At 32.9% G+C, this 27,860-nt stretch overlaps 1 protein-coding gene across 1 annotated transcript; it reads left to right on the forward strand.

The window, feature by feature from the left end:
- The first annotated feature begins 455 nt into the window (after positions 1–455).
- LOC148302012 (uncharacterized) lies at positions 456–27,554 on the forward strand. Its single transcript, XM_088272290.1, has 11 exons — positions 456–664; positions 11,529–11,651; positions 13,297–13,481; positions 14,878–15,186; positions 16,660–16,864; positions 17,705–17,872; positions 21,853–22,029; positions 23,838–23,972; positions 25,608–25,784; positions 27,129–27,263; positions 27,361–27,554. Exons 1-11 carry the CDS (start codon positions 589–591, stop codon positions 27,552–27,554), a joined length of 1,884 nt encoding a protein of 627 aa, XP_088128416.1. The 5' UTR covers positions 456–588.
- Positions 27,555–27,860: the final 306 nt, after the last annotated feature.

Consider the following 27,860-nt stretch of genomic DNA (forward strand, 5'->3'; position numbering starts at 1 on the left):
GAAACGGCATGATGGTTAATTAATTTTACACAATTAAAATGGGTTTCTACAAATTAAACGCCGTTCAATAAATATCTCTCTTTTTTCTTGAATGTTTTCCGCAGATATTTTAGGATTTTTATGGAGTGTGCGGAAGTTTTTTGTCTGTGAAAGTATTCTAATATTTTTGATGTTTTTTTATTTATTTAAAATAAAACCTGATGATGACAATGTATTGTTGAAACCGGTAGGTTGAATTATATTAATAAAAAAATGGTGAAAACAAAGTCTATTAATTTTATAAAGATCTCTCTCTTTTTTTTAAGACGTTTCATTTGTATCACGTGTATAGTTCTATACGCACAATATTTTTGTCTTGTTTTATATACATAACTGAAGATTATCTTAATCTATGGTCTCGCTATCTCAGACCTCAGTATATCGGCTTGCGCAGTCGAGTTATCTTGTCGCTAAAATAGTCGTTAATTACTATCGATCGAAGCTGTACTAGTGCTAGCGAATATATTATACCCATAGTGCCAACGAATCGTCAGTGATATTATACAAAGTGCAATGAATGTGGACCATACATGACACCATAGTGACACAATGACTTCCAAAGCGTTTTTGTGTGTAGTTTGTATGGTGACCATCCTGGCTAATTTTCTGATACAACCAGCGCTAGGTAAAGGATTTATTTACTATCACACATAAAGTCATTAGAAAAGTAACTAAACATAACGCCACGTCTCTGCAGGGGTAGGTAGAGAGAATAAAAAGCGACACCGATCTTTGCATATTATTTTTATTTCTTTGATATTATTATTTTATTATTTTTTATTTTTATATGATATTAATAAAAATATGTACAATAACAATAAATAATACACTAATAAAAATCATCACTTACGATAACAATTTATTTTCAGAACAATTTTTTTTTAATTACCTAACGTCCAAGTGACTCTGAAATCTAGCTACGGCTTATGCAACACCGTTTATCATGTTTCAGGCTTCAACTTTATAAGTTTCATAGCCTATGCCTACTTGTGAGTGGATTTACTCTTTATGTTTAAAGTTACTATAATTTCATGTAATTCATGAGTGAAAATTCTAGGCAAAAACACTACGTTTAAAACAATACGTCACATTAACGACTTATCTACATACTAGAAAAAAATCTGGAAAGACTTATATTTATTGCACAATTCTGGTGCAATAAAAATACCAAATTTTGAAATTCTACGAAAACATGAAACCACTTTCTTCCACATTCACGCATCTCCTCATCCACACCACAGATTATTCCTACTCTTAAGTGTTTGAAATACTAGATCATGCCAAGTTTTCCTCGGTATTTATCTGCTCATATTTCCAACTACATTCGCCTTTTAACTTTATTTTACCGTTCTTTCCTCGTTCATTCGTTCCACCTGTATCATCCCAACATACTTTTCTTAATTCCATCGATAATCCTCATCTAAGCCTTGCATTTTTTCCTTATATCACCATTGGAACATCTATCATACACGGTTTTACCGCACTGAGAGATCGCATTCCGACTGCATTCAGTCTACTTTCATCCTTCTTTTGTCAACTCCATTATTTTTATTTTTTAATTATAATTATCTTTCAAAATTGTTGACTAATTTAAATGAGTCAACTGTGATTGAAATAATAAAATAGGAATTATTGCGATAATTTACATATGGATAAGATAATATTTATTTGTTATCATTTTATGCTCGGATGTTTCACAATCAAAAAATATTTTAATACATCATATAGCTGCAACTTTAGGCAACCTATTTATTTATTTATTTGTTTTTTTTTTATCAAATTACTCGTACAGAAAAACGTACACTGGCGGGTTTTTTGCTAAGAATCAATACCTTTTAACGAACGAAAAACAGAGTAGTGATATAGGTCACGGATAGTACCTTATCATATTGAAATAAATGGACAAATACTGCTTCTATATACTTATGTATAAAAAAATATAAAAATTACCGTTATCACAACATTTTGAGTGTGTCCAAATGCATGTTCACAAATCTGTGTTTTCTCCACTTGGGAGTTATTTTTACTTATTTATTTTTTTACAAAAATGTTAATAAAATTAGTATATAACCACTCACCGAACACTCACAGTTATTTTTACATTTTTGACATCTCGACATAAAAATAATTTGAAAGCCTGGGTATTTACAGGGTTTATGACCTGTCATAGGATCGTTAAGTGATCACTTTACACACTAGCAACATTCACCATTCTACCCATGATTGGTTGTCAATCATGGGTAGAATGGTGAACACAACTCAAATTTTAGAAACTACTACAATATCATTAATTTCTTAAGCATTACGTGTGAGTTCACTGGAGCCATCCATGGTTATATTGAGGAAGATTATATTTAACAAAGACCAATTTATTTGGATGTTTGCAAGATCCTAACCGGATTATTTTACATACTGGGAAACGCAATTTAAAAAATGTAATTACATTTTTTTTTTGTTACGATAAACGATAAAATTAACAAAAAGAAAGGATTAGGGTAAGGAGTTGAGGGGGAGAGGTAGGGATGATACTACAACTGTTGGGGTTAAAATAAAGTAATGAGTCAGCCGTTTCATTTTAATTCCTTAGATCACAATACTGTAGAGAATTGAGTCTCTTCGATCGAAATAAAAATGTCATCATGTAATTTATAATGACAATACAAATTTATGCACGTAAAATAATCCGAGCCAAATTAATTATACCACATAATATTATCGAATTGAGAACGGATGTACATTATAAAAGTAACTACAATGTATCTCACACACATATTTGACAAGAAACAATGGAAGAAAAAACAGTTATAGATTTTCGTATTTTATCACATATCGCTCACTCCTTTCAAGAACGTCATAAATCAAAAATCGACAATTTCCAGTTGTGTCTTCGGAATGCCCAGAAAATGTACTATATCCAGCAAAAGCGGCATAATTTTAACTTAATATTTACCCGCTACAGGGCAGAAAGTGTCGTTTTTGCATTTTGAAGAAAAGGTATTGTTTCATTATTTTGATAAATATACTAAATATTTTTCAAATGGAGAAAAAACCTTCAGGTTTTACCTAAAAAGATCTGTTGCACAGTAAAAAGTTCAAAAAGTGGCTTCATATTTATTTTTCATGCATTGTATTATAATATTTAACATTAAAAACGCTCTACTGAAAAATCAAGTATTTTGATTTATGACGTTCTTAAAAGGAGTGAGCGATATATGTACATATATTCTCAAATAAAATAAAGAGTTCGCGCATTCGTGGAAGCCAGGGTGTAACAGACATCAAATATGTTTTGTATTCTCAATATAATTAATATTTAAAGCATTTACTTTGTGGCTGGTCATTTTTACTTACTTATTTTTTTTACAAAAATGTAAGTAATATTAGTATATAACCACTCACCGACATTTTTATGTCTACCGGTTTCGAGACGTACCCGTTTCTTCGTCAGGGCAATCACTACCACAGCATGCAAACAATACTACCCTTCACTAAATTAGTACTGTTGAAACACTTAAAACTACACAAAATGTTTAACTGACATGTTATGTTTTGTACTGACATTTCTTGGTGGAACTGCATTTTATATTATAAAATACCAACTACATAGTTTTTTCCACATATACATATTTTATATGTGCACTATTCTATGGCTCCAAATGCTGGACGATGTACAAAACCTAATCTAGGCAACTAGAAAATGCTAAAATGTGAATGCTTAGGTAGTCAGCTGGGGTGTCCTTTAGAGATAAAATGTAAAGTTAACGCATTAGTGGAAGCCTGGCTGTAACACACATCAATAGTAAGGTAGAGGAAAGGCAATCGAGATGGTATTGGCACATAGGACGTAGAGAACTGGATAATATTATGAACCAGGCAATCGCCATGAATCTTTCCCGAATGACATCCAGAGGAAGGCCGAAGAATTCATGGATGCTGCAGAAAGATAACATTATTTGAGGACATGACCTAAATGACGTTGTCTGTGATAGAAGGACCTACAACCTGACGACGAGGAGAGCTGATCCCAACAGCCAGTTAGGATTTAGCCAGAATATACTGAATAAAAGAAGACACACTTTAGTACTCTTCTTATTTATGTATGTATTTACATTAACATGTTGCTGCCAACTACGAGGCAACTCATAGATTACGTTCTTTGCAAGGACACCGACTACGAGTTATCTCGTACTGTGTTTACTTGTTATATTCACGCAGTTACGAAAAAATTTCCTAGTACATCAACGCTAATATGGATAGATGGCTTCTGGGAAGAAAACAAAAAATCAATGCTGGCTTACATGAGGAGAAAATTTATTATTAAATGAACAGTGGAACAGTGGAAACCTATAATTGGGATTGTAATTTTTTTTGTATTTCATCATATTTTGCTATTTTTATCGAAATATTCTGTTGGTTTTCCAATAAAAAAAAAAAAACAAAACTATATAAAAAATTTTAAAGTCATAAAGCAAAATAATATTTTGAAATAATTAGCTTTTTAGACCGAAATATAAAAAAATTCCGTGGCAGTCAAAGTGTTAAGACTATATACAGAGTAGACACTAAGTAAGTGACATCACTACGCTTCCCAGCAGGGGTCTGTCTTTGCAAGCAATCTTCGCCTCTTCCACATTAATGTACCTTAAAACAAAAAATTTAAAAAGCAAAGGTATACAAAGAAGACAGAATATTAAGTGCGTAGGTATATGTATAATAGCACAAAAATGGATAAAAAGATAAAATGTATTGAATACATCGATCATTCATTTAAACATCATTATAGAGATATGATAAGCATGGAATGCTTTAAGCAGTATAAAAATTATCTATATGGCGAGATAACATGACAGCAAAATAGTTTCCAATGCATTACGATGATTCACACAGGATTCAATTGGATATGAATAAAAATTACAACATTTACTGAAATATTCAAACCGTTTGTCACACTGATGGATTGTTTTAACAACAGTTTTCGTTAACAACAGTTTTATAATATTTATCGATTTTGCATTAACTTTGTAGAACGTCTCGCTCACTCCTTTCAAGAACGTCATAAATAAAAACTTGATTTTTCAGGAGAACGTTTTAATAGTTAAAAAATATAATACAATGTATTAAAAATGAATATCAAGCCACTCATTGAACTTTTTACTGTGAAACAGATCTTTTCAGTAAAACCTGAAGGTTTTTTCTCCATTTGAAAAATATTTATGTTGTCAGTTGTGCATGTTTTCGGAATGCCTAAAAAATGTACTATATCCCAGCAAAAGAGGCATATTTTTAACTGAATATTTACCCGCTACAGGGCAAAAAGTGTTTTTTTTGCATTTTGAAGAATAGTTATTGTTTATGTTTTTCAATTTTCTTAATATTTTTCAAATGGAGAAAAAACCTTCAGCTTTTACCTAAAAAGACCTGTTGCACAGTAAAAAGTTCAATAAGTGGCTTGATATTTATTTTTAATGCATTGTATAATATTTTTAAACTTTGAAAACCTTCTTCTGAAAAATCAAGTTTTTTGATTTATGACGTTCTTGAAAGGAGTGAGCGAAATACGATGTCCAATCAGCCAGACCCTAGAATTAATTATCTCACTTGATAAATTAACCCTCTCTGATAACGTTCAAGGACCGTCTGAACCACTGTTATCTCTCCTTGGAACCAATATAGTCATTTCCTCTTTTTTGTATGTTTTCCTATCCTGCTCAATTCCTTACCTGATCCTACTCCCAATGCCTTCGTTTCTACAGTTCATACTGCAACTCCACGTACTTAACGTTTTTGCTTTTTTTTTCTTACATATTTTTTTTTTTTTTTTTTTAACTCTTTATTCCAGCTTGACCAAGTGGTGGGTGCAATACTTAGTCAGCCATATATGTTTTACAACATTTTATTTAAACAATGAAATAACTCATACATATGTATATCTGTAAAAACAATATTTTTAATAAATACTACCTTTTAAGGAAAATTGGATCAATATGTCACATTATTTACAACACGTATTTTAAACTATAGATCTTTATTTGGAAATGTTTTCAATTGGCCAGGATTAAATGAAGATATGCGTTAAGTTACTAAAACTTATCGTTCTAATAATAATATGTTACCCTCTCATATCCAACCTGCGTATTATACGAGTAACAACTTGGGTCAAATTCTTGGAAACTCAAAATCAAAAGTAAACATATTAGATAGAAGCGGTATTCATGAATTTTCTTGCGGTGACTGCGATAAAAAAATATACTGGCCAAACTGCGAGAAGTCTAAGAATTAGAATTAGAGAACATCGCCGTGGACTAACAAGTAATTATTTTTCGGATTTTGCAAATCATATCATGGAAACTAACCACTCATTTGACTCTCATACAATTAAATTATTACACTCTATTATGTACAAATAAAGGTCAAGTCATGAATAATTTAGAAAATTTAGGAATACATAAAAATTTAAATTCAGATAAAACAATAATTAATAATATACTGTTTCAAAACACAAAACACGTCACCATTATTATCAATGTTTCCTTTTACAAAGAATCTTGTTTCTTAACCCCCCTCCCTATATTTATTAACCTATATATACACCTAAATATATTTTTGTTCGTTAGTTTTAATTTGTACCAGAAGATGAAAACATCTGCCGTTCTCGAAACTAGTCGTAAATAAATTAAAACTCATTAAAGTTGTATATTCAAGTGTTTAATTTTAATAAAATTATCGTTCTAAAATACTTGATCGTTCCAAGTTTTCCTCAGTTTTCCTCTGCTTCTATTTCATTTAATTTGTAGTTTATGAGTACTGCCAGATAAGTGCATATTGTCGAGAATAATAATTACATCCGCATAGATAAGAAACCCCCTATCAATAATGACTATAAAGTCAACATTGAGAAATTTCAAGGAGTTGATTTCCCAGAAGACTTCAAATGGTCCAATTCTCAAAAACCTTCATTTAACACTAAGTAAAATAAATAAAAGTGATTTTTCACTCTAATATTTATTCAATTACCCTATTACTACCCTGGACTGGTACCTGATGCGCAGGAGTGATCACCTCGCCTTCATGTGTTAACGATCAAGGCAATACTGCGTTTATATGTTTTGCGTGTGTCCGAATCCTTGTTCACAAATCTGGGTTTCTCCAATTAGTTTTTATTTTTACAATTTTGGATATCAACATAGATGAAGAAGAATATGAAAAACTGGGTATTTACAGGTCTAACGAGGCTTATAGGCTTATTTAAGTAATCATTCTTTACACGTGTCCACAAATCTAGGGATTTTCACTTGGGAGAAAAAAATACAATAAGAGGTATTGTATGTATTTAATAAAATTTTAACTGATGGTTTGTACAACTTCTATTCGATGCCAGATCTATTTATGACAGTTTCCTTATTTGCAATGGGAGTTGAAGCTAGCGTCTCTGCGACGTTTCCCATTTGCTTGGCGTAGGCTTCAGGCTTCTTCGTCCTGGAGCCGCTGATCGAAGTCCTTGACATTCTCGCCTCGAGCTTGAACGACCCGGAGAATTTGCTTGACATGACCTTTTCTAGAGCTCCTGAATCCACTGCGTCCTTGAGGTATCTCTTGATGAACGGAGTCAATTTGACTATGTCCACGTCGTAAGTAGCCATGATGTACTTCTTGATCCCCTTCAGGGACGATCCCCTGCACTCCTTCAGGTTTATGATGGCTTGGGTTACCATCACGGATGTTTCAAGTTGGGCAAGCTTTATCTTCGGTGACTTGGCAGCATCTACCAGCGACGCTGAGATCACCGAAGTCGCTTGGGTCACAATCGAGGATATATCAGGTTGGGCAATATTTATCTTCGGCGCCTTGGCACCATCTACCAGCAATGCTGAAGTCAGAGACGAAGCTTGGGGCACAATCGACGATATATCAGTTTGAGCAAACTTCATCTTCGGGGCTTTGGAAGCATCTACCATCGACGCTAAGGTCATCGAAGGTGCTTGAGTCACAATCGAGGATATATCAGGTTGGGCAAACTTCATCTTCGGTGCCTTGGGAGCATATACAAGCGATGCAGAGGTCACAGACGTCACTTGGGTCACAATCGAGGATATATCAGGCTGAGCAATCTTCATAATCTTCGGGGCTTTGGCACTATTTACCAGCAATGCTGAGGTCACAGGCGTCGCTTGGGGCTCAATAGAGGATATATCAGGTTGGGCAAACTTCATCTTCGGGGCTTTAGAGGCATCTTTCAGCGACCCTAATATCACCAACGTCGTTCCTTCTTGAGCCATTATCTCCCGTGTATCAAGTCGAATAAATTACCGACTACTTTAGTATATGTATATATCGTTTAATAATCAAGTTAATTTTTCTCCGTTTTTATACTGTTAACGAGAGCTTGTTGATTTGATTTATTTGACCGGTCAAGAGGCTGTCATCTGGGGTAAGGTGCCTGAGAAAACTAACCTTGACGACCAAACGGATTCATTGCGGGTGGACGAATAAAGGAGTTCTTCTAAAAGGGGGCTCGCGCCGGCGCACCTTTCGCTAGCCGACGGCGGCGTCCAGTCAGGGGAGGGTGTAGAAAAAACGCATTGATAAAATAAATATGTTTTCAAACGTTTTTTTATTGATAAATTAAATCATACTCGAGGCGAATGTGATTAGTAATATAAGCAGAGGACGATCGAGGAAATCTTGGGTTGATCAATTATTGTAAGTATTTGCTTGAAAGAGGCCAGGTTATAATTCGGATTAATCGGCATGTATTTTTTTTTTTTTTTTTTTTTATTTATTTCTTAAGTTAGCTTATATTAAAACTAATATAAACTATTATATACATTTACATCATCTTTATATATTTACATTTCCTTACAGTAACTTAGACATTTATTTTTAAATTCTTTCAGACACTTTTCATTCTTCATACATTCAGGCATCTCATCATACATTTTTAAACCCTTATACATCAAGCAATTTTGCGACTCAGCTCTTTTCAATAATGGTAGTCTTATTTTATCCTTTTGTCTAGTAGCATATTCATGACAATTTTTGTTTAAGACAACTTTATCCTTAAAATATTTTGGCAACTTATCGTGAAAAAATTTATGTACAAATATCAACATATTAAATTTAAGTCTTCTTCTTACAGATAACCATTTTAGTTCATCTCTCATTGCTTTTACATTGCTATATGTATGGATGAGGAGATGCATGAATAAGAGGCGAAACGTGTGTGCAAAGACAAATAGGTGTAGCATTCTATTCTCTCTACCTCTGCGGACAAGCAGCGTGACGGTTAGTTAGGTAGTCAATCTAAATGTGTAACTTCAAATGATAATTATTATATCATTTTTTGACATCTCATCAAAGATGAAGAAGAATATGGAAGTCTGGGCATTTACGGGGCTTACGACCGTCATAGGCTGGTTTAAGTGATCACTTTACACACGTGTAACATTCACCAATTCTACCCATTATTGACAACCACACTACTCAAATTCTTGGAAGTTCTATATATATGAACCAATTTAGAAACCTTGTTCATGAATCACTAGAACTTCACTAGAGACATCTATTGGTGAGATGTAAAGAAGCTTTTTAGTAAGCAGAAACTCTTATATTAGTATGTGAGATCCGAATCCTGGTTTATAAACACACACATCGCTCACTCCTTTCAAGAACGTCATAAATCAAAAATCGTCAATTTTCAGTTGTGCATGTTTTCGGAATGCCCAAAAAATTTACTATATCCCAGCAAAAGAGGCATATTTTTAACTTAATATTTACCCGCTACAGGGCAGAAAGTGTTGTTTTTGCATTTTGAACAAAAGGTATTGTTTAATTATTTTTTTAAATATACTAAATATTTTTCAAATGGAGAAAAAACCTTCAGGTTTTACCTAAAAAGATCTGTTGCACAGTAAAAAGTTCAGTAAGTGGCTTGATATTTATTTTCAATACATTGTATTATATTTTCAAACTTTAAAAACGTTCTCCTGAAAAATCAAGTTTTTTGATTTATGACGTTCTTGAAAGGAGTGAGCGACATGAGAAACGCCAGAAAATACCATTTTCATTTTTATTATTAAGCTTATAATTTGACCAGATAATTTAATTTACAACATTTTGAGTGTGTCCAAATACTTGTTCACAAAATCTGAAAATAACTCCTGTAATTGGAGATAATCCAGATTTTGTGAACAAGTATTTGGACACACTCAAAAAGATAATTATTAACTTAAATTTAAATTAAATCTCATGTAATCTATAAAAAAAAAAAAATATATATATATATATATATATATATATATATATATATATATATATATATATATATATATATATATATATATATATATATATATATATATATATATATATATATATATATATATATATATATATATATATATATATATATATATATATATATATATATATATATATATATATATATATATATATATATATATAAATATATATATATATATATATATATGTATATATATATATATATATATATATATATATATATATATATATATATATATATATATATATATATATATATATATATAAATATATATATAAATATATATATATATATATATATATATATATATATATATATATATATATATATATATATATATATATATATATATATATATATATATATTTATATATATATATATATATATATATATTGTATTTTAATCTCCTTATAATTCATCGTTCGCTTAATGTAATACCGATTTTAAAGTGTATTACACAAAGTGAACGATGGAATAATGAGGAGGGTGTTAAGATACATTCATGTTTATTTATGCTGTACTAGATCAATTTCTCATAGCCTCTTCATACTCACAGTTGACAGGTCCGTTGTCCGTTTAGGAACCTACCTGAGTCACCACACTGGGAACAGAAAACCCACACACACACACACAAATACACACACATATAATATATTGTAGTCGTACAGGAGAAAGTGACCAACTTACAAAACGTAAAACGTTCAGGAGGGCCACTTAAGTCACTTTTCCTTGGCAAGAAAATAAACATCGATGCAGTTTTGAATCCTTTGGGATTTTTTTCAGGGCAATATTCAGCCGGTAAAATATCAAATAGTCAATGATTACGTTTTTGTTAAAAAATGCATATATATATATATATATATATATATATATATATATATATATATATATATATATATATATATATATATATATATATATATATATATATATATATATATATATATATCCATTTTTAATTTAGGTTTTCCTTGGTAAATACCACAATTTCTTTAAATTCATCGTAACATGTATGTTCACACTTACGGTGCTCAATAGAATTTAATAAATAGTGTTATTATATGATGATAGATTTCACATTTTGAACCTTTCTTGCGTGTTGAAATATGGCGTGTGGTCCATACTTATTTTTTTCCCTTCAGTAAAAATGGTCTATTTTTAATCATTTCTTGTTTGTTCCTTATTTAGGTCAGGAAGGAAATTGTCAAATCGAAGGAGTTGCGGAAAATGACTGGAATTCCGCTAAGATAATAAGTTTCCAGGATACTGAGAGGAGTGTTATATTCTCGGGAAAGGCCACTGACGTCACAGGTAATAACCCTTTTCATCCACGTTATTTCTTATTTTTAAACTTCTTACATAAAAAAATCCTTAAACCACCCTCATTAATTCCTTTCCTTTCCTTCCCCTTCCTGTTAAATCTATTATTTTATATCACACCCTTTTTTTAAATCTCTGAATGTTATTTAATAGTTTTATAACATAATTGTAGAATTGTTTAATTAGCTTTTTTTTAAAGTAACTATTTTTGTTTATTATATCATTTTAATGGTATATGTAAGCTGTACAATTCCCGAACAAATAAAATAAAACAATAATAAATTACATTTTTGTTTTGTACTGACATTTCTTGGTGGAACTGCATTTTATATAATAAACATAGTTTTATCCACACTTAATTTAAATGTGCACTCTTCTACGGCTCCGAATGCTGGACGATGTATAACACCTACTCTAGGCAACTTGAAACCGCTGAAATGCGAATGCTTAGATGGTCAGCTGGAGTGTCTCTTGGAGAAAAAATAAAGAATTCGTAGAAAGCCTGACTGTAACTGACATCAATACTCAGGTTGAGGAAAGGCAATTGAGATGGTAGAGACATATAGGACGTAGAGAACCTGAATATGTTGTAAACCAGGCGACCCCCATAATTTAGTCTCGATGTTATTGTAATAAAAAATTGACAAAAGTAAATACTTTTTTTAATAAATGTTTAACTAAGTAAATACCACTATTTAAAATCTACTGTGACACGTGTTTCGATGCAATCCGCATCATTTTCAAATATCGTATGTGTTTGTACGCACGGTGTTTAAAAATGACGCGGAATGCATCGATACGCGTGTCACAGTAGATTTTAAGAAATCGTGGTATTTATTTAGTAAAATATTAATTAAAAAGGGATAGATTTTAACACAAAGTGACTGCCGAATCAATTAATGAAATTATTAAATAGTGTGTTGTATGAACAAATTATATCATAACGCTCTCCTTATCATTCATCGTTCACTTTGTGTAATACCACCAGTGGTATTACACACATTGGACGATGAACGATAAGGAGAGCGTTATATTACCATACCACAAAGTTAACAATACTTTTAAAATACAAAAAATAAATTACATCATCTACATTAGTGGTGCGATGAGTTGACGGAACCCTCTCCCCCTCAATTAATTCGTTATATCGAGGTTTTACCGTACCTCCCATAAATGTCAGTACTTATATCATTACCATATCGCTCACTCCTTTCAACAACGTCATATATAAAAAATCGTCAATTTTCAGTTGTGCATGTTTTCGGAATGCCCAGTAAATGCACTATATCCCAACAAATGCGACATATTTTTAACTATAGGGCAGAAAATGTTGTTTTTACATTTTGAAGAAAGGGTATTGTTTAATTATTTTTTTAAATATACTAAATATTTTTCAAATGAAGAAAAAACATTCAGGTTTTACCTAAAAAGATCTGTTGCACAGTAAAAAGTTCAATAAGTGGCTTGATATTTATTTTTAATACATTGTATTCTATTTTTAAACATTAAAAACGTTTTCCTGAAAAATCAAGTTCTTTTATTTATGACGTTCTTGAAAGGAGTGAGCGATATGATCACTTGTGCATCGACTTTTTACAATTTTGCCTGGATATAATGCATATATTCAATCCAACAGGCATTACTCTGGTGGTTCAATCCGATAACTTGAACTTCAAGGAAAAATACGTGGAGGCAACGTTGCAAGATGGGAATTTCGTATTGACGTTGTCAAGCGCTTTCGCCGACTACGAGAAACAAGAGACTTTAGAAGAGTTTACGATGCAAATTACTTTTACTTGCACACGACTATCAAGACTTTTGGTAAGTGATATAATGGATCTTTGTCAGCCGGGAGGAATATCTAATTTAACATACTCAACCTATAATTGATTCTATAGAAATAAAATAAATACATATTTTATTTCTATAACGTTTTATTCGCAAAGTTTGAGAGCCATTGGTTTATCTGTTTCTGTAGTATCCGCTCATTAGTTTAGTTAAAATTTCACGCAACTACTGTATCTGTAACAGATGAAGCAGTTAATACATAACCAAGGGAAGGTAAACCAGTTATATTGCCTAACCAAAAAATATTTCAGTGTTAGTTATTTAGTAGTAGTTACCTTTCCCGGTGTCCCTAGATTCCCTAATTTTCATTTTCTCTCTTCTGTATGATGCCAGTATACTTATCATTTTCTGCTTACATTTGCGTCCATAATATCACCTATGTGTGCCCAAGCGTCATCTTTCAAATGTTTTTTATGATAATTTATGTTAGCTGGGTCCCACAATAAGGGATCATTTTTGTAGGCATCGATTAATGTTAGAGATTTCTCATCGTCCCAATCAATCATTTTCAAAAAGAAATTGCCAGATGTAAATGTAAATATGGATTCTGTTTTGTGTTTATAACAACCGATTAAATCAATATTTTCTATCAACATTTTATTTTGCAAAATTCTCCTTCGTAAATACGTTTTTTTCGTAAGTTGGTAATTAATGACGTCACAGAAACGATGGACTTATTTTGATATTGGTAACATTGCTAAATTATTGGTGGTACTATTTGTTGATGTCTATGGTCCACTCTCCCAACCCCCCTCCCTTCATATTTGTATAACACTAATGGTAGTGTAGTGGTAAACAAACAATCCACACTACTACTACAACATTATCTCTATAAACCATAGACAATAAACAATATTACGTCCAATTAAATTAAATTTGATTATTAACGTATTGAATATCTAAAGGTTAATCCTTAATATCTCCCTTAGTTCTCTACAGATTTCAATAAGAATGTTATCGATAGTCTTGTGATTTTTCATATTAATTTATCAGCCAATAAACCAACATCGTGACAAAAATCCATTTAAACCATATTTTGAGTTTATACTCAAAATTTAGTTTATATATTACACACACGCAACAGATGACTTAAATTAGACGGAGGGCTGATCATCTTTCCTACATAATATGTTAACGATCAAAATAACACTGCGTTTATATGATGAAGTGCCCTATGCACCGTAAGCGGATAAACTACAAATAAAAAATAAAAAGAATATTTTCTATCGTTTCTCATGTATGTGATTATAATCCAGGATTCGGACCTCACAAACAAATGAAAAAGTTACTGAGAGACATTGATACATGTCCCGTGGTTTTGGGTTAGTGAGGTTTCAACGTCTTATGAATGTTTTCTTTCTTTTTCCAGCCTATAACCTACAGAATAAAAGACACAAACAACCATCCTCCCGAATTTCTACCATCAAATACTTTCAACTACAAGATCTTCACCCCGATGCCGCAGGGGGTGGCGATCTCCTCATTCTATGGGGAAATAAAAGTTCGAGACTATGACCTCACCACAAGCTCAATACTATTCACCATAGACTCGAATGACTTCCTGGAAATGGAATACGGAGCAGTCGATAGCACGAAGAAGGTTCACACTGGAATTTTGAAGACTAAAAATGCTATTTTGAGTATAAAGGAACCTATGGTACTCAAAATATACGCAACGGTATAAAACTTTAATTAATTTATTTAATTTATTTAATTCAAAAGAAATTACATACATTAGTCATATCGTAGTCATACAGGAGAAAGTGACCGAGTGTATTTTTTACAAAAACGTGATCATTGACTATTTGATATCTTACTAGCTTAATATTGCTACATTTATGTTTATTTTCTTACCAAGCAAAAGTGACTTAAATGGCCCTCCTGAACATTTTACGTTTTGTTAGTTGGTCACTTTCTCCTGTACGACTACGATATATATAATATTCCCGATGAGTAATTTACATATATCATTTTGGGATATAGGATTACGGTCAACAAGACTGAAACACAACCAAGAAAGTTTTTTTAATTATTTAATTGGCAGTCACCCAGTGAAAGGATGTTTCTGCCAGTGTCAAGTATTATTTTTATTTACAAACAAAAAAGTAATAGAAAAATTATAAAAACAATCAAAACATAATTTCATGGTTTAAATGCGTTTAGCTTTATCATTTTAGAAATTATGACCGCAATTCTAGAATTAGGTTCAGAAAGAGGGGTGGATACTTGGGTGGGGAGTTGGATTCCTGCCCGTGTTAAGCTATTTAGAAAGTTCTTCTGTGTTGTCAGCGGACACTGAAAGAACGTATGGTTTGCATCCCCTATATCTTGTCCACATTCGCTATGTGGTTATCTTATTGAAATGCACAAAAAATGTAAAAAATTAAACAAAACTAATACAAGGCAAAATATAAAACAATAAATAGGTATAATAAAAAGACATAAGGTAAGAAGCATGCTTAAAATAGACCGATGAGGAAAACATACCTTCATTTGTTTCTTTTAAACATGCTTCTTAAAGCATTTTTAAAAGAAACAAATGAAAAAATATAACTGAGAATACAAAATGAAATACAAATGAGAACATATTTAAAAGCTTTCTAGCTAAAGTAGTCATGTCAGGAATCGTTATAATCGGCGGGTACGGATAAGGAGATATATAAATATGGAAAAGGCAAAGATTGTTTGGAAATGCAGATTGGTGTGGTGTTCTATTCTCTCTGCCTACCCCTGCGGAAAGCAGCCTAATGGTTAGCTAGTAAGTAGGTTTAAAAAACTAGTCAAGATCTAATATTTCAAATACTCGAAAGTGGTCAGGTCAGTAGTCGTAATAATCAGCGAGTATGTACGAGGAGATGCGTGAATGTAGAAGCAGCGAAGATATTTATTTGTAAATACAGATTGGTGTGACGTTATTTTGCCTCTGCCTACCCCAGCGGAGAAGCGGCGTGAATATTAGATAATATTATGACACTAATGGGGGGTAAAAACAGGTTGCTAGCAGCAACCGACCGTAGGAAATGGAAAGAAGGGGATGAGACCTATATCCAGCAGTGGTGATCAGAGGGCTCATAAAGATATAAAGAGAACAAAAGACTGACACTAATTTGGGTTTGATGTGCTATTACGATGTGTAAATCTGTCCTTGCAGGATGTCGACAGAACTGGAGACGACCCAATAACGAGAGAAGCGACCATCACCCTGACAGCAGATCCGATCACCCAGTTGCCAGATCCTCCTGAGTTCAGCAAGACTTACTACACGGGCTCCATAGAGAAAGGCGATCTGTCCTTTGATGATAAAATTGAAGTGTCTAGTGGATTTGCTGACGATATCGGGTTCTCCTTATCTGATGGTATGTATCCAATTAAAAATGTATTTTGTTGTACTCCAACTATACATGGACGATGAAAATATAAAATAGAACTAAAAGTTTGTTTCTTGAATGTTTTTATCAACTTTTTAAAATGAAATAACTTTGTTATAACCACTTTTTTATAAATACAATTTAACCTACTAGTTTCGACAAGAACCTTGTCATCATCAGGGTTTATATTAATTCAAAAACATTAAAATACTCTCACCAAAAAAAGTATATGTGGAAGTTTTTTTGGTGAAAGTATTGCAATATTTTTTAATGTTTTTGAATTAATTTAAACCATGATGATGACAAGGTTCTTGTCGAAACCGGTAGGTTAATTTGTATTAATAAAAAAGTGGTTATAACAAAGTTATTTCATTTTATAAAGTTTCTAAAAGTTTGTTTCAAAGCACTTTTATTATTGATACTTTTCTTCAACCAATTTCGACAAGGACCTTGTCATCTTCAGGGATGGATATGTACTATCCATCCCTGAAGATGACAGTGTTTCCTTCTTCATTTTCTTCTTCTCTAGCCTTCTGTCCTCCATTGCTGGATATAGGTCTCTTCCGTATACTTCAATTTTTCCGGTTTGTTACTGCCTGCAGCCAATTTCTACCTACCACAGCTGCTATGTCGTCAAATCATCTTTTTTGAGGTCTTTCGACACTTCTTTTATACTCCCAAGGTCTCCATCGCAAACATTTAGGAGTCCACCTTGTCTTGCAACATGTCCCGCACACTGCCACTTGAGTCTTGCCACACGACTCATGGTTTCCTTAGTTAAATGAATTATAATTTATAAATTATTAAAGTGCTTTTTTAATTTTCCAGATAAATATTTCCAAGTGAAGAATACGGGAAATGTGGTTGAAATCACTTTAAAAGGTCCTATCCCTGATGACGTATTACAAACTACAGATTACTTCATGTTCTCACTGCTAGCCGATAAGAAGAACACCATTGGAGCAATTGCTACGATATACATTTCTGTACCAAAAGGTAAGAACATATTTTTGTGAAGATTCTGGACTGAATTGTTTCACAAAGATATAACAAATGGCTTTCTGCTTTCTTTCATTTCACTGCTTTGTATGTGGTTTATTGGTGACATTTCATGACGATTATATACCAAAATTATATGTCTTTCAACTTCAGATGAAACATCTATCGATTTTTTTATACAAATGAAAATGGATGTCTAAGAGTCCTAGGTCTTACGTGATCACTTTATACATATTTGGAACATTCACTGTTTTTCTCCTTATTGAACATCCATACTGCATTAATTTTCAAAAGTTGTATATATGCAATGGACTTCGATAACTTTCATTTGTTATTTAACAGATTTGAAAGTATAGTTGATAGTGGCACCATCAGTTGAAAAATTAGTGAAACATAATATATTCATTCAAACCCTTATCCACACCCCAATGGTGCATTGGATACTGCATCACACAAACACAGTTTCATCTTGATCGTTAACACATAAGTAAGATGATCAGCCCTCCGCTTCCGGTACCAGTCCAAGGTAGTATTGAATAAATATAAGAGTGATAAAATCGCTTTTATTTATTTGACTCCCCCTGGGAATCGAACCCGGAACGTCCAGAACTTAATTATATTGAATATTACTATATCCACTTGTGTTATGTTCAACGTTTTGCCCATTGCTGAATATCTTACTACCTTAATTTTTAACGTTGTATATATGCAATTATCTTGGATACCTTTCTTATGTTATTTAAAACTATGGCTGAATGTGGCGTCAGCAGTTATAAAATAGTGAAGTTTAATATGTATAAAATTACAATTGACATAGGTGAGATTCATTCCGAATTATTATAGTACGCATATTTTTTTAAGACCAGGATCACTTAAGCCAGCCAAATGCAACTTTGCAAACCCAGAAATGCTTAGACTTCCATCTTCTTTCGTATAAAAACACTATCGATTTTTTTTTTATCTCAATTTGTGACACCTGATAATATTGACATTTCACTACTTGGTGATGGTATTTCTCGTATATTCGTACGTTGTGTGAATTTAGTATCCTTAATATGACTTAACAATTAATTATTATTCACATTGTGTGAATATGGTATGGTAAAATCGAAAGGTTTCTAGTCAAAATTTAACTGGTTTATGTATATAACCAAATAATAGCACAATCTATAGTCTTTCCCTTAGGATGGTACCCAGACAGAGTTGAAAGACGAAACACGTGGTTGGTTAATTAATATTGAAGAAGAAGAGGAAGTTATGTAAAAAAAATATGTATATGTAAGTACCTACCCATTTAATTTATAGAATATGCATACATACTCAACAATTTTATAAATTAAGCTTAATTTCAAAGTAACTATATTATGTTATTATTTTTGTGATATTTTTTGGAATCTTAACATTTATGCAGAAGAATATGAAAATCTGGGCATTTACGGAGTCTGGGAAAGAGTTTCTAATAAGAAGGTTCTTTTATCTCACCAATAGATGTCCCTAGTGAAATTCTAGTGATTCAAGCACTATGTTTTAAAATTGAATCATATATATAGAAGTTCCAAGAATTTAAGTAGGGTGGTTGTCAATCACGGGTAGAATTGGTGAATGTTACTAGTTTGAAAAGTAAAACTGAAAATTCCCAGATTTCCACATTCTTCTTCATCTTTGTTGGGATGTCAAAAAAATAATACGAAAAATAACTCCTTTAATTGGAGATAACCCAGATTTGTGAACAAGTATTCATACACACTCACAAAGGTTGTAAATTATTTTTGTAATTTGACATACGGAATTATTTTATAAAAAAAGATGACTAGTTAAAAAAATATAAATGCAACATACTGCATTAAAATAGTGAAGATTACTGATAAATACCAACTGGTCTCAGACTCTATGAAGAGAAACTCCTGACCTATTCTTCCACATGATATGGGAAGGCCAATGTCATCCGGTTGACTAATATAGGCAGGGAACAAAGACCTAAGAAGTTTTAAACGTCTGATCCACATGTTAGTAGCGTCTCACGAATGGCGTTGACATTCGGGTAATAGTCGCACACAGCATCCCTAATGAGTATCCAGACTCATTAGTTGAATCCGATAATCGGTCATCGCTTTACCAACAACAGCGGATACAACCCTAGTAAGCCAAGTCTGACGACCGTCGGCGCATAAAAACTTTATAGTCAAATAAACCAAAGCTTCATGGAAAAACAAACGCCAAGATGCAATACCCTGTCTGGCAGCGAGGGTGATTCTTCTCTCGGTGATCCAAAGATTGGAAATATGTTAGGGCTAGCAAAGTGAAGCAGAGGAAACAAATTCGTCCAAGGTTGTAGGTCCTACAACCTGAAGATAAGCAGAGCTGACTCCAACAGTCTACAAAGACGATAAGTTGGTATGGAGCCAAGAAGAAGATATATATACGAGTGTATGGTCAATAAATTTTCATCATATTATGTTTTGTACGATTCAACACTCTCCTTATCATTCATCGTTCACATTTTGTAATACCACTCCGCTTCATCAAGATGCTTGAACATCTTCGTGGTATTAGAGGTAAGAATCCAGCTTTCAACGCCATAGAATAACCCTGAAAAGATGTAGCATTTTAAAAATCCCATAGTTGTAGTTGAAATTCGATCACATGAAGCTTTCTTCATAGTGTCTTTGCTCGAATATTTCAAAATCACTCACAAATAAGTTGAGGTATGAAAAAAATAAAATAAAATAATTTAAATTATACCAGATTTTGACATTTTTTTTTAATTATATTTTTGTATACAGATGAAACGCCAAAAATTGTTTTAAAATTTGAAGAACCTGTATACGAAGCCGAATATTCGAAAGACCATGATTTAAATATGCCAACTATTAAACTAACTGAGGATTTTGCATCTGTGAACTTCATTCTATCAGGAGGTAAGAATGAAAATGATTAAATGGTACTTTTTATTTATTTTCTCATATAAAAATGTTCGGCTAATAAAACAATATGCCAAAGAGAAAAACCAAAATGACATTTCGTCATTTTCGATATGGACTTGATCTTCTTCGTGGGTTTACAATTTTTGTGATGATTGGCTTCTTTTATGGTCAGTCCACTAGCCACCTAGCTAAAGAAGACCGAGAAGAAGGCGTAATAATACGTCGGCGTCGGCTCCTCTTTTTCCCCACTCCAGACTCTTATTGGATGCTTTTGGATGTGGTGCTTCAGGCGCTTGTTGGGAATTCATCGGTCGGAACATGTAGGGAACAACATATTATCAAGCAGGTCTGGAGAGTCTAAATGCTTACTAAATAAAGTAAGCCAACAGCGATCCAAATAGATGGGCCATAATATAAGACACCCAGGCCTGTTTTACTACAATTTCGGAAGGCATTTGCGAAGGCACAAACTACAGAGGACGAAACATAAATTACATTTGACCAAATTATCTCCGACATACGCTATAGCGAGTACGCTGAGTCGAAGAAACGAGCGAAGGATATAGCCGGGTGGAGACTGACTATGAAAGAAATAAACCAAACATCACAGAGGATTGTAACCCACGAAGAAAAAATAAAACTATTGAAGGGCATTGGTACCATAAACCAAGCTAGCACACAAAATTCCGAACTCTCTTCTAGTGGAACAGAAGGTCTGTTGACGATAGTCAACAGTCCGACTTCTCAGAAGAGTTTTACATTATTTTCACCCAGCAATGTTCAGATCCTGAGAAGTTCCTGTTTGGTTCACACTAGATTATTTCTCCTGTACCCAATACAGATTAAAATAAATCATGTTTTAGCTAGAAGAAACAAAAAAAACTACTAATTGATCTGATAAACTTTGTACATAATAATATAAAAAAAAACAACCTACAAATAAGAAGACTCTGCCTACTTGTCGCTCAAAGACCAATTGACGACATTTTTTTTATCTATCATTATCATCTTATCATATTATCATCCACGTCTTATTATAAACACATATTTCAGAGACAAAGGACTATTTTACAACTTCAAGTGTTGGTAGCACTGTTACTGTGGCACTCAAGGAACCTCTGCCAGATAATTTGTTGACTTCCAACACCTTCATAGCGCTGGTAATAGAAGCCGAAGTTGATGACGCTATTAGTGGTCAAGCAGTTATTAATATAAAACTGCCGTTGAAAGGTATGGTTCAAAATTATTTCATACAAAAAAGCCACTTCAGCACCGTACACGTGATTGAAGTGAAACTTATTTAATAAAAAGAAAGAACATTTAAGATTTAGTAGTGTGAGAGATAAGGATAGAGAAAGAGAGAGAGAGAGAGAGAGAGAGAGAGAGAGAGAAAACATCTTAATTTTTTTTTAAATTTGTATACATTTATTTAAATCGCAATTTTTACATATTTAGAAAATATGGTTATATTTCTTAATGCATTGTTTACTGTACCGTGTAAATTTGTATATTATCGTTTTAAAAAAAGGGTATTTTACTTTTTAAACTTCAACACAAATCATCGACGTTCATTTGTGCTTTTTGCTTTCGTGTGATCATCATCTTTTAAAAAATCAGTGGTCCGTTGTTGTCTTTACTTAATTTTATGGTGAATTTTAGAAAAAAAATATCTTGTAATGCTACAAAAATATAACTGAATGAATACGAATCATCTCTTCTACCTATTCCTGGCTCCACCCCAACTTATCGTCTTTGTAAACGGTTGGGATCTGCTCTTCTCGTCCTTATGTTGTAGGTCCTTCTGTCATGGACAACGTCACCTAGGCTATGCCTTCGAATCATGTTATCTTTCTGCAGCATCCATGATTTTTGGTCTTCCTCTAGATGTCTTTTGAGGAAGATCCATGGCGATCGCCTGGTTTATAATATATTTAAAGATTTGGCGTTTAATTTATTATTTTTTGACATCTCATCAAAGATGAAGAAGAATATGAAAGTCTGGGCATTTACGGGGCTGACGACCGTCAGGCTGGTTTAAGCGATCACTTTACACACGTGTAACATTCACCAATTCTACCCATTATTGACAACCACACTACTCAAATTCTTGGAAGTTCTGTAAATATGAACCAATTTAGAAACCTTGTTCTTGAATCACTAGAACTTCACTAGAGACATCTATTGGTGAGATGTAAAAAAGCTTTTTACTAAGCAGAAACTCTTATATTAGTATGTGAGGTCCGAATCCTGAATTATAATCACACACATGAGAAACGCCAGAAAATACCATTTTCGTTTAATTTGTAGAACTCCATATTTATTTATGTATTAATTTTTAAATCAAACACAGATTTTTTGAGTCTTCTGAGTTGTATTTTATTTTTAAAAAAACACATTAAAATATTTATTGTGACAGTTGTTTCGCCTAGTTATGGCATTTTCAAACTAATGTGAAGATTAAATGGACTGACGGTTCTTATGTAGCTATTCAATTCTAGGTACTTAAGGAATAGTATTAATATATGCAGTAATAATTTATGGGATACAACAATAGTTAATGGGGGATGTAGGTACGTACACATATATGTCCGCCTCCGTAGTGTAATGGTCAGCATGCTCGGCTACCGTTCTGGAGGTCCCGGGTTCGATTCCTAGGGGGGGTTTAAATAAATATAAGTGATTTTTTCACTCAAATATTATTCAATATTACCCTGGACTGGTACCTGAAGCGGAGGGCTGATCACCTTTCCTTCATATGTTAATGATCAAGATAACACTGCGTCAATATGATGCAGTGCCCTATGCACCACTCTGGGGTGCGGATAAGGGTTAATCATTATTATTAATTAATTACACATATATTTATTTACAATTGTCACAATATTAATTTTGATCTGTTTTATTTTTAATAAAATACAGCTTAGTATACTTAAAAAATCTCGTTTATAATATGTTCAGGTTCTCTTTGTGCCTATACCATCTCAATTGCCTTTCTTTATCCTGACTTTTGATATCTGTACCACCATTTTTTTATACAGATGAAACTCCGAAAACAGTACTGAAATTTGAGAAACCTTTCTATGAGGCCGAGTACTTGGAAGATCATTCACTAACTACATCAGCTATTAAACTGACTGAAGATTTTAGCTCTGTTAATTTCAAACTAACAGGAGGTAAGCATTAGAATAAATAATGTTCATAATATTATTTAAATATAAAAATAAAACTCTTGTATTAGACCACTTTCGAGTTTATTCATGTTAACACGACTAATAGATTTATATTATCCACTGACACTTCGTGATGGAATTGCATTTTTAATTTATTATTTGATTAAAACCAATATTTTTAGCTTTTCCACTTTTTTATTTGACCAGCGACCGGGTTTCGTCGTTACCGACATCATCAGACTGGTGATGTCGGTAACGACGAAACCCGGTCGCTGGTCAAATAAAAAAGTGGAAAAGCTAAAAATATTGGTTTTAATCAAATAATAAATTAACACGACTAGTTTAGAGAACAAAAGACGTTCTCGAAACTAGTCGTATTTATATATATAAATAAAGCCCCTATCCGCACCCCAATGGTGCATAGGGCACTGTGTTATCTTGATCGTTTTAACACATGAAGGAAAGGTGATCAGCCCTCCGCTTCAGGTACCAGTCCATGATAATATTGAATAAATATTACAGTGAAAAAATCACTTATACTTATTTTACCCCCCTTGGGAATCGAACCCGGGACCTCCGGAACGGTAGCCGAGCGTGCCGACCATTACACTACGGAGGCGTATTTATATATAAAAACACAAAACTGTTTTTTTAATCATCATTTTATCAGATTACAAAGTAAATGCTAAATTAATCTACAGTAAATAAAAATGTGAATTCGTTTGTTCAGAATCATAAATTGCTTTGAAATTTTGCCACAACGCCACAACATTCCAATACGGGTATATTTTTGTTTTTCTATATTAATGTCCGCCTCCGTGGTGTAATGGTTAGCGTGTTTAGCTACCGTGCCGGAGGCCCGGGTTCAATTCCCAGGAGGGGGGGCAAAGATAAACATTAGTGATTTCACACTCTAATATATATTTAATTTTACCCTGGACTGGTACCTGAAGCGGAGGACTGATCACCTTTCCTTATTATGCTAACGATGAAGATAACATTGCGTTTACATGATGCAGTGCCCTATGCACCATTGGGGTGCGGATAAGGGTTTTAATGAATGATGAAAATGTAAAAGATGAAAGTATTTTTTTTACGGTGATGGTAGAGACATCTGTTGCAACTGTTGCCGAGTTGAAGAGACGAGCGGACGATAGAGGAACATGGAGAGTGATCATGGAAGAAGCAAACTAATCATATCACAGATTTTACCCACGAAAACCATTTTTAATATCACATATCGCTCACTCCTTTCAAGAGCGTCATAAATAAAAAAACTTGATTTTTCAGGATAACGTTTTTAAAGTTTAAAAATATAATGGAATGTATTAAAAATAAATATCTAGCCGCTTATTGAAGTTTTTATTGTGTAATAGATATTTTTAGGTAAAACCTGAATGTTTATTCTTCATTTGAAAAATATTTATTGAGTTTTTAAAAAAATAATCAAACGATACCCTTTCTTCAAAATGCAAAAAACACACTTTCTGCCCTGTAGCGGGTAAATATTAAGTTAAAAATATGCCTCGTTTGCTGGGAAAAAGTACATTTTCTGGTCATTTGGAAAACATGCACAACGAAAAATTGTCGATTTTTGATATATGAAGATTTTAACAGGTGATCAATGTCTGTTTTCAGATACAAAGGAATACTTTCAGATATCGAATGTTGGTAGCAGTGTTACATTGACGGTTAAGGAACATTTGCCAGAAGATTTTTTGAATTCCAATTACGTCATCGCTCTAGTGATAGAAGCTGAACTCACAGACGCCATAAGTGGTCAAGCAGTTATCAACATAAAACTTCCTTTGAAAGGTAACATATAACAACATTTTGAGTGTGTCAAAATACTACTACCACCATCACGCCGTTTCCCCGCAGGGGTAGGCAGAGAGGATGAAACGCCACACTCTTCTGTCCTGACATACACTCCTCGTCTCCTTCACATCCATACATCTAGTCATACACCTCCGATTACGCAGACTTTTAACACCACCAGATTTTAGGTTCTGATTGATCTGATCGTGCCAAGTCTTTTTCAGTCGTCTTCGTTCGGTTTTCCCTCTCACATTCCAAATACTTGTTCACAAATCTGGATTATCTCCAATTATAGGAGTTATTTTTCATATCATGACGTTTTTATTATATTTTTTTTACATCTCAAAAAACATGAAGAAGAATATGGAAGTCTAGGCATTTACGGAGCTTACAACTATCATAGGCTGGTTTAAGTTATATATGTGATTACATATGTTATAATCACGTATGTGATTAAAATCTAGGATTCGGAACTCACATACAAATAAAAGAGTTTCTGCTAAATTAAAAAAAGTTTCTTCATCTCACTAATAGATGTCTCTAGTGAAAATTCTAGTGATTCTTGTACAATGTTTCAAAATTGGATCACATACATAGAACTTCCAAGAATTTGAGTAGTGTTGTTGTCAATCATGGGTAGAATTTATGAATGTTACACGTATGTATCAGTGGTTTCTTAAACCAGCCGGTAACATTTTAGTGTGTCCAAATACGTGTTCATGTTTTCAGGCGTCTCTTAATATGTAAAATAATCCAGTTCATATCTAAATAACAGGATCTCTACTAAAAATAAAAGCTTTCTCAACCTTTCAACAGATATCTCACGCGTAGACCGAGCGTCACAAGATGTGTGTCCCAAGATGTGTGTACTTATAGTCCAAAAAATTTGATCAATGTCAATCATGGCATCTCAACATAGATGAAGAAGAATATGGAAGTCTGGGCATTTAAGGGGGTTACGACCGTCAAAGGCTGGTTTAAGTAATCACTTTACACACGTGTGACATTCACCAATTCTACCTATGATTCACAGCCACACTACTCAAATTTTTGGAACACCTATATTTATTGTTCCAATTCGAATCATATTGCTTGAATTATATAGAATTTCTCTAGAAACATTTATGGTGAGATTAAACAAACTTTTTACTAAGCAGAAGTCCGAATCCTGGATTATATTCATATTTGCGGAACGCTAGAAAATATCATTTTCATTTTTTATTTAAATAACATAAAAGTATTGAATAAGTAAATAATTATTTATAAATGTACATATAATATGTATATCAATTAAAATATATTTCAACATACGGGAATAAAATAATTTTCTGTTTTTTCCAGGCGATCCCGCAAAGAAAGTTCTACAGTTTGAGAAACCGTACTATGAGGCATCCTACTTGGAAGACCACTCACTCAACATACCAACTATCAAGCTCACTGAAGATACCACCTCCGCTAAATTTACTCTATCGGGTGGTAGGTCATAACAACCGTAATCTTTATTTTCAACATCTCTCTTGAATACCTAAAAAATGGAGAATATAGTTATCAACGCGCCTTCTTACAATTTCAGCTACAAGCGAATTTTTCACATTGGCAAATACAGGAAGTACAGTCACCATTACAGTAAAAACACCTCTCACTGCGGAAATTCTGAGTTCCAGTTCCAGCATCCTCCTAGTACTAGATGCAGCCGAGACGGGTGCTGTTGATGGCCAAACTATCATTAGCATCAAGTTACCACTTACAGGTATAGAACAAAACTAATTTCAAAAGTAAAAATTAAATAAACAAGCTTTGAACGTCATATTTTATTTTTGTTTTTCTCGCACAGGAACTGATGTTCCAAAACTCTTGAAATTCGAGGAACCATATTACGAAGCCAAGTATTTAAAAGACCACACACTGCAAGTGCCAAACATCAAACTAACTGAAAACTTCGTGTTAGTTGCCTTCGTACTATCAGGAGGTAAAGACAATACTTTTCTTTGAAGATTATATCTGTACAAAATTCGTATTGTAAATTATCGAAAACATTGTTTTTTTTCATAGACTTCAAAGACTCCTTCACCC

Source organism: Brachycentrus maculatus, unplaced genomic scaffold (genome assembly GCF_059751285.1).
Source record: "Brachycentrus maculatus isolate JH-2025_06_01 unplaced genomic scaffold, ASM5975128v1 h1tg000492l, whole genome shotgun sequence".
Taxonomy (NCBI): Eukaryota; Metazoa; Arthropoda; class Insecta; order Trichoptera; family Brachycentridae; genus Brachycentrus; species Brachycentrus maculatus.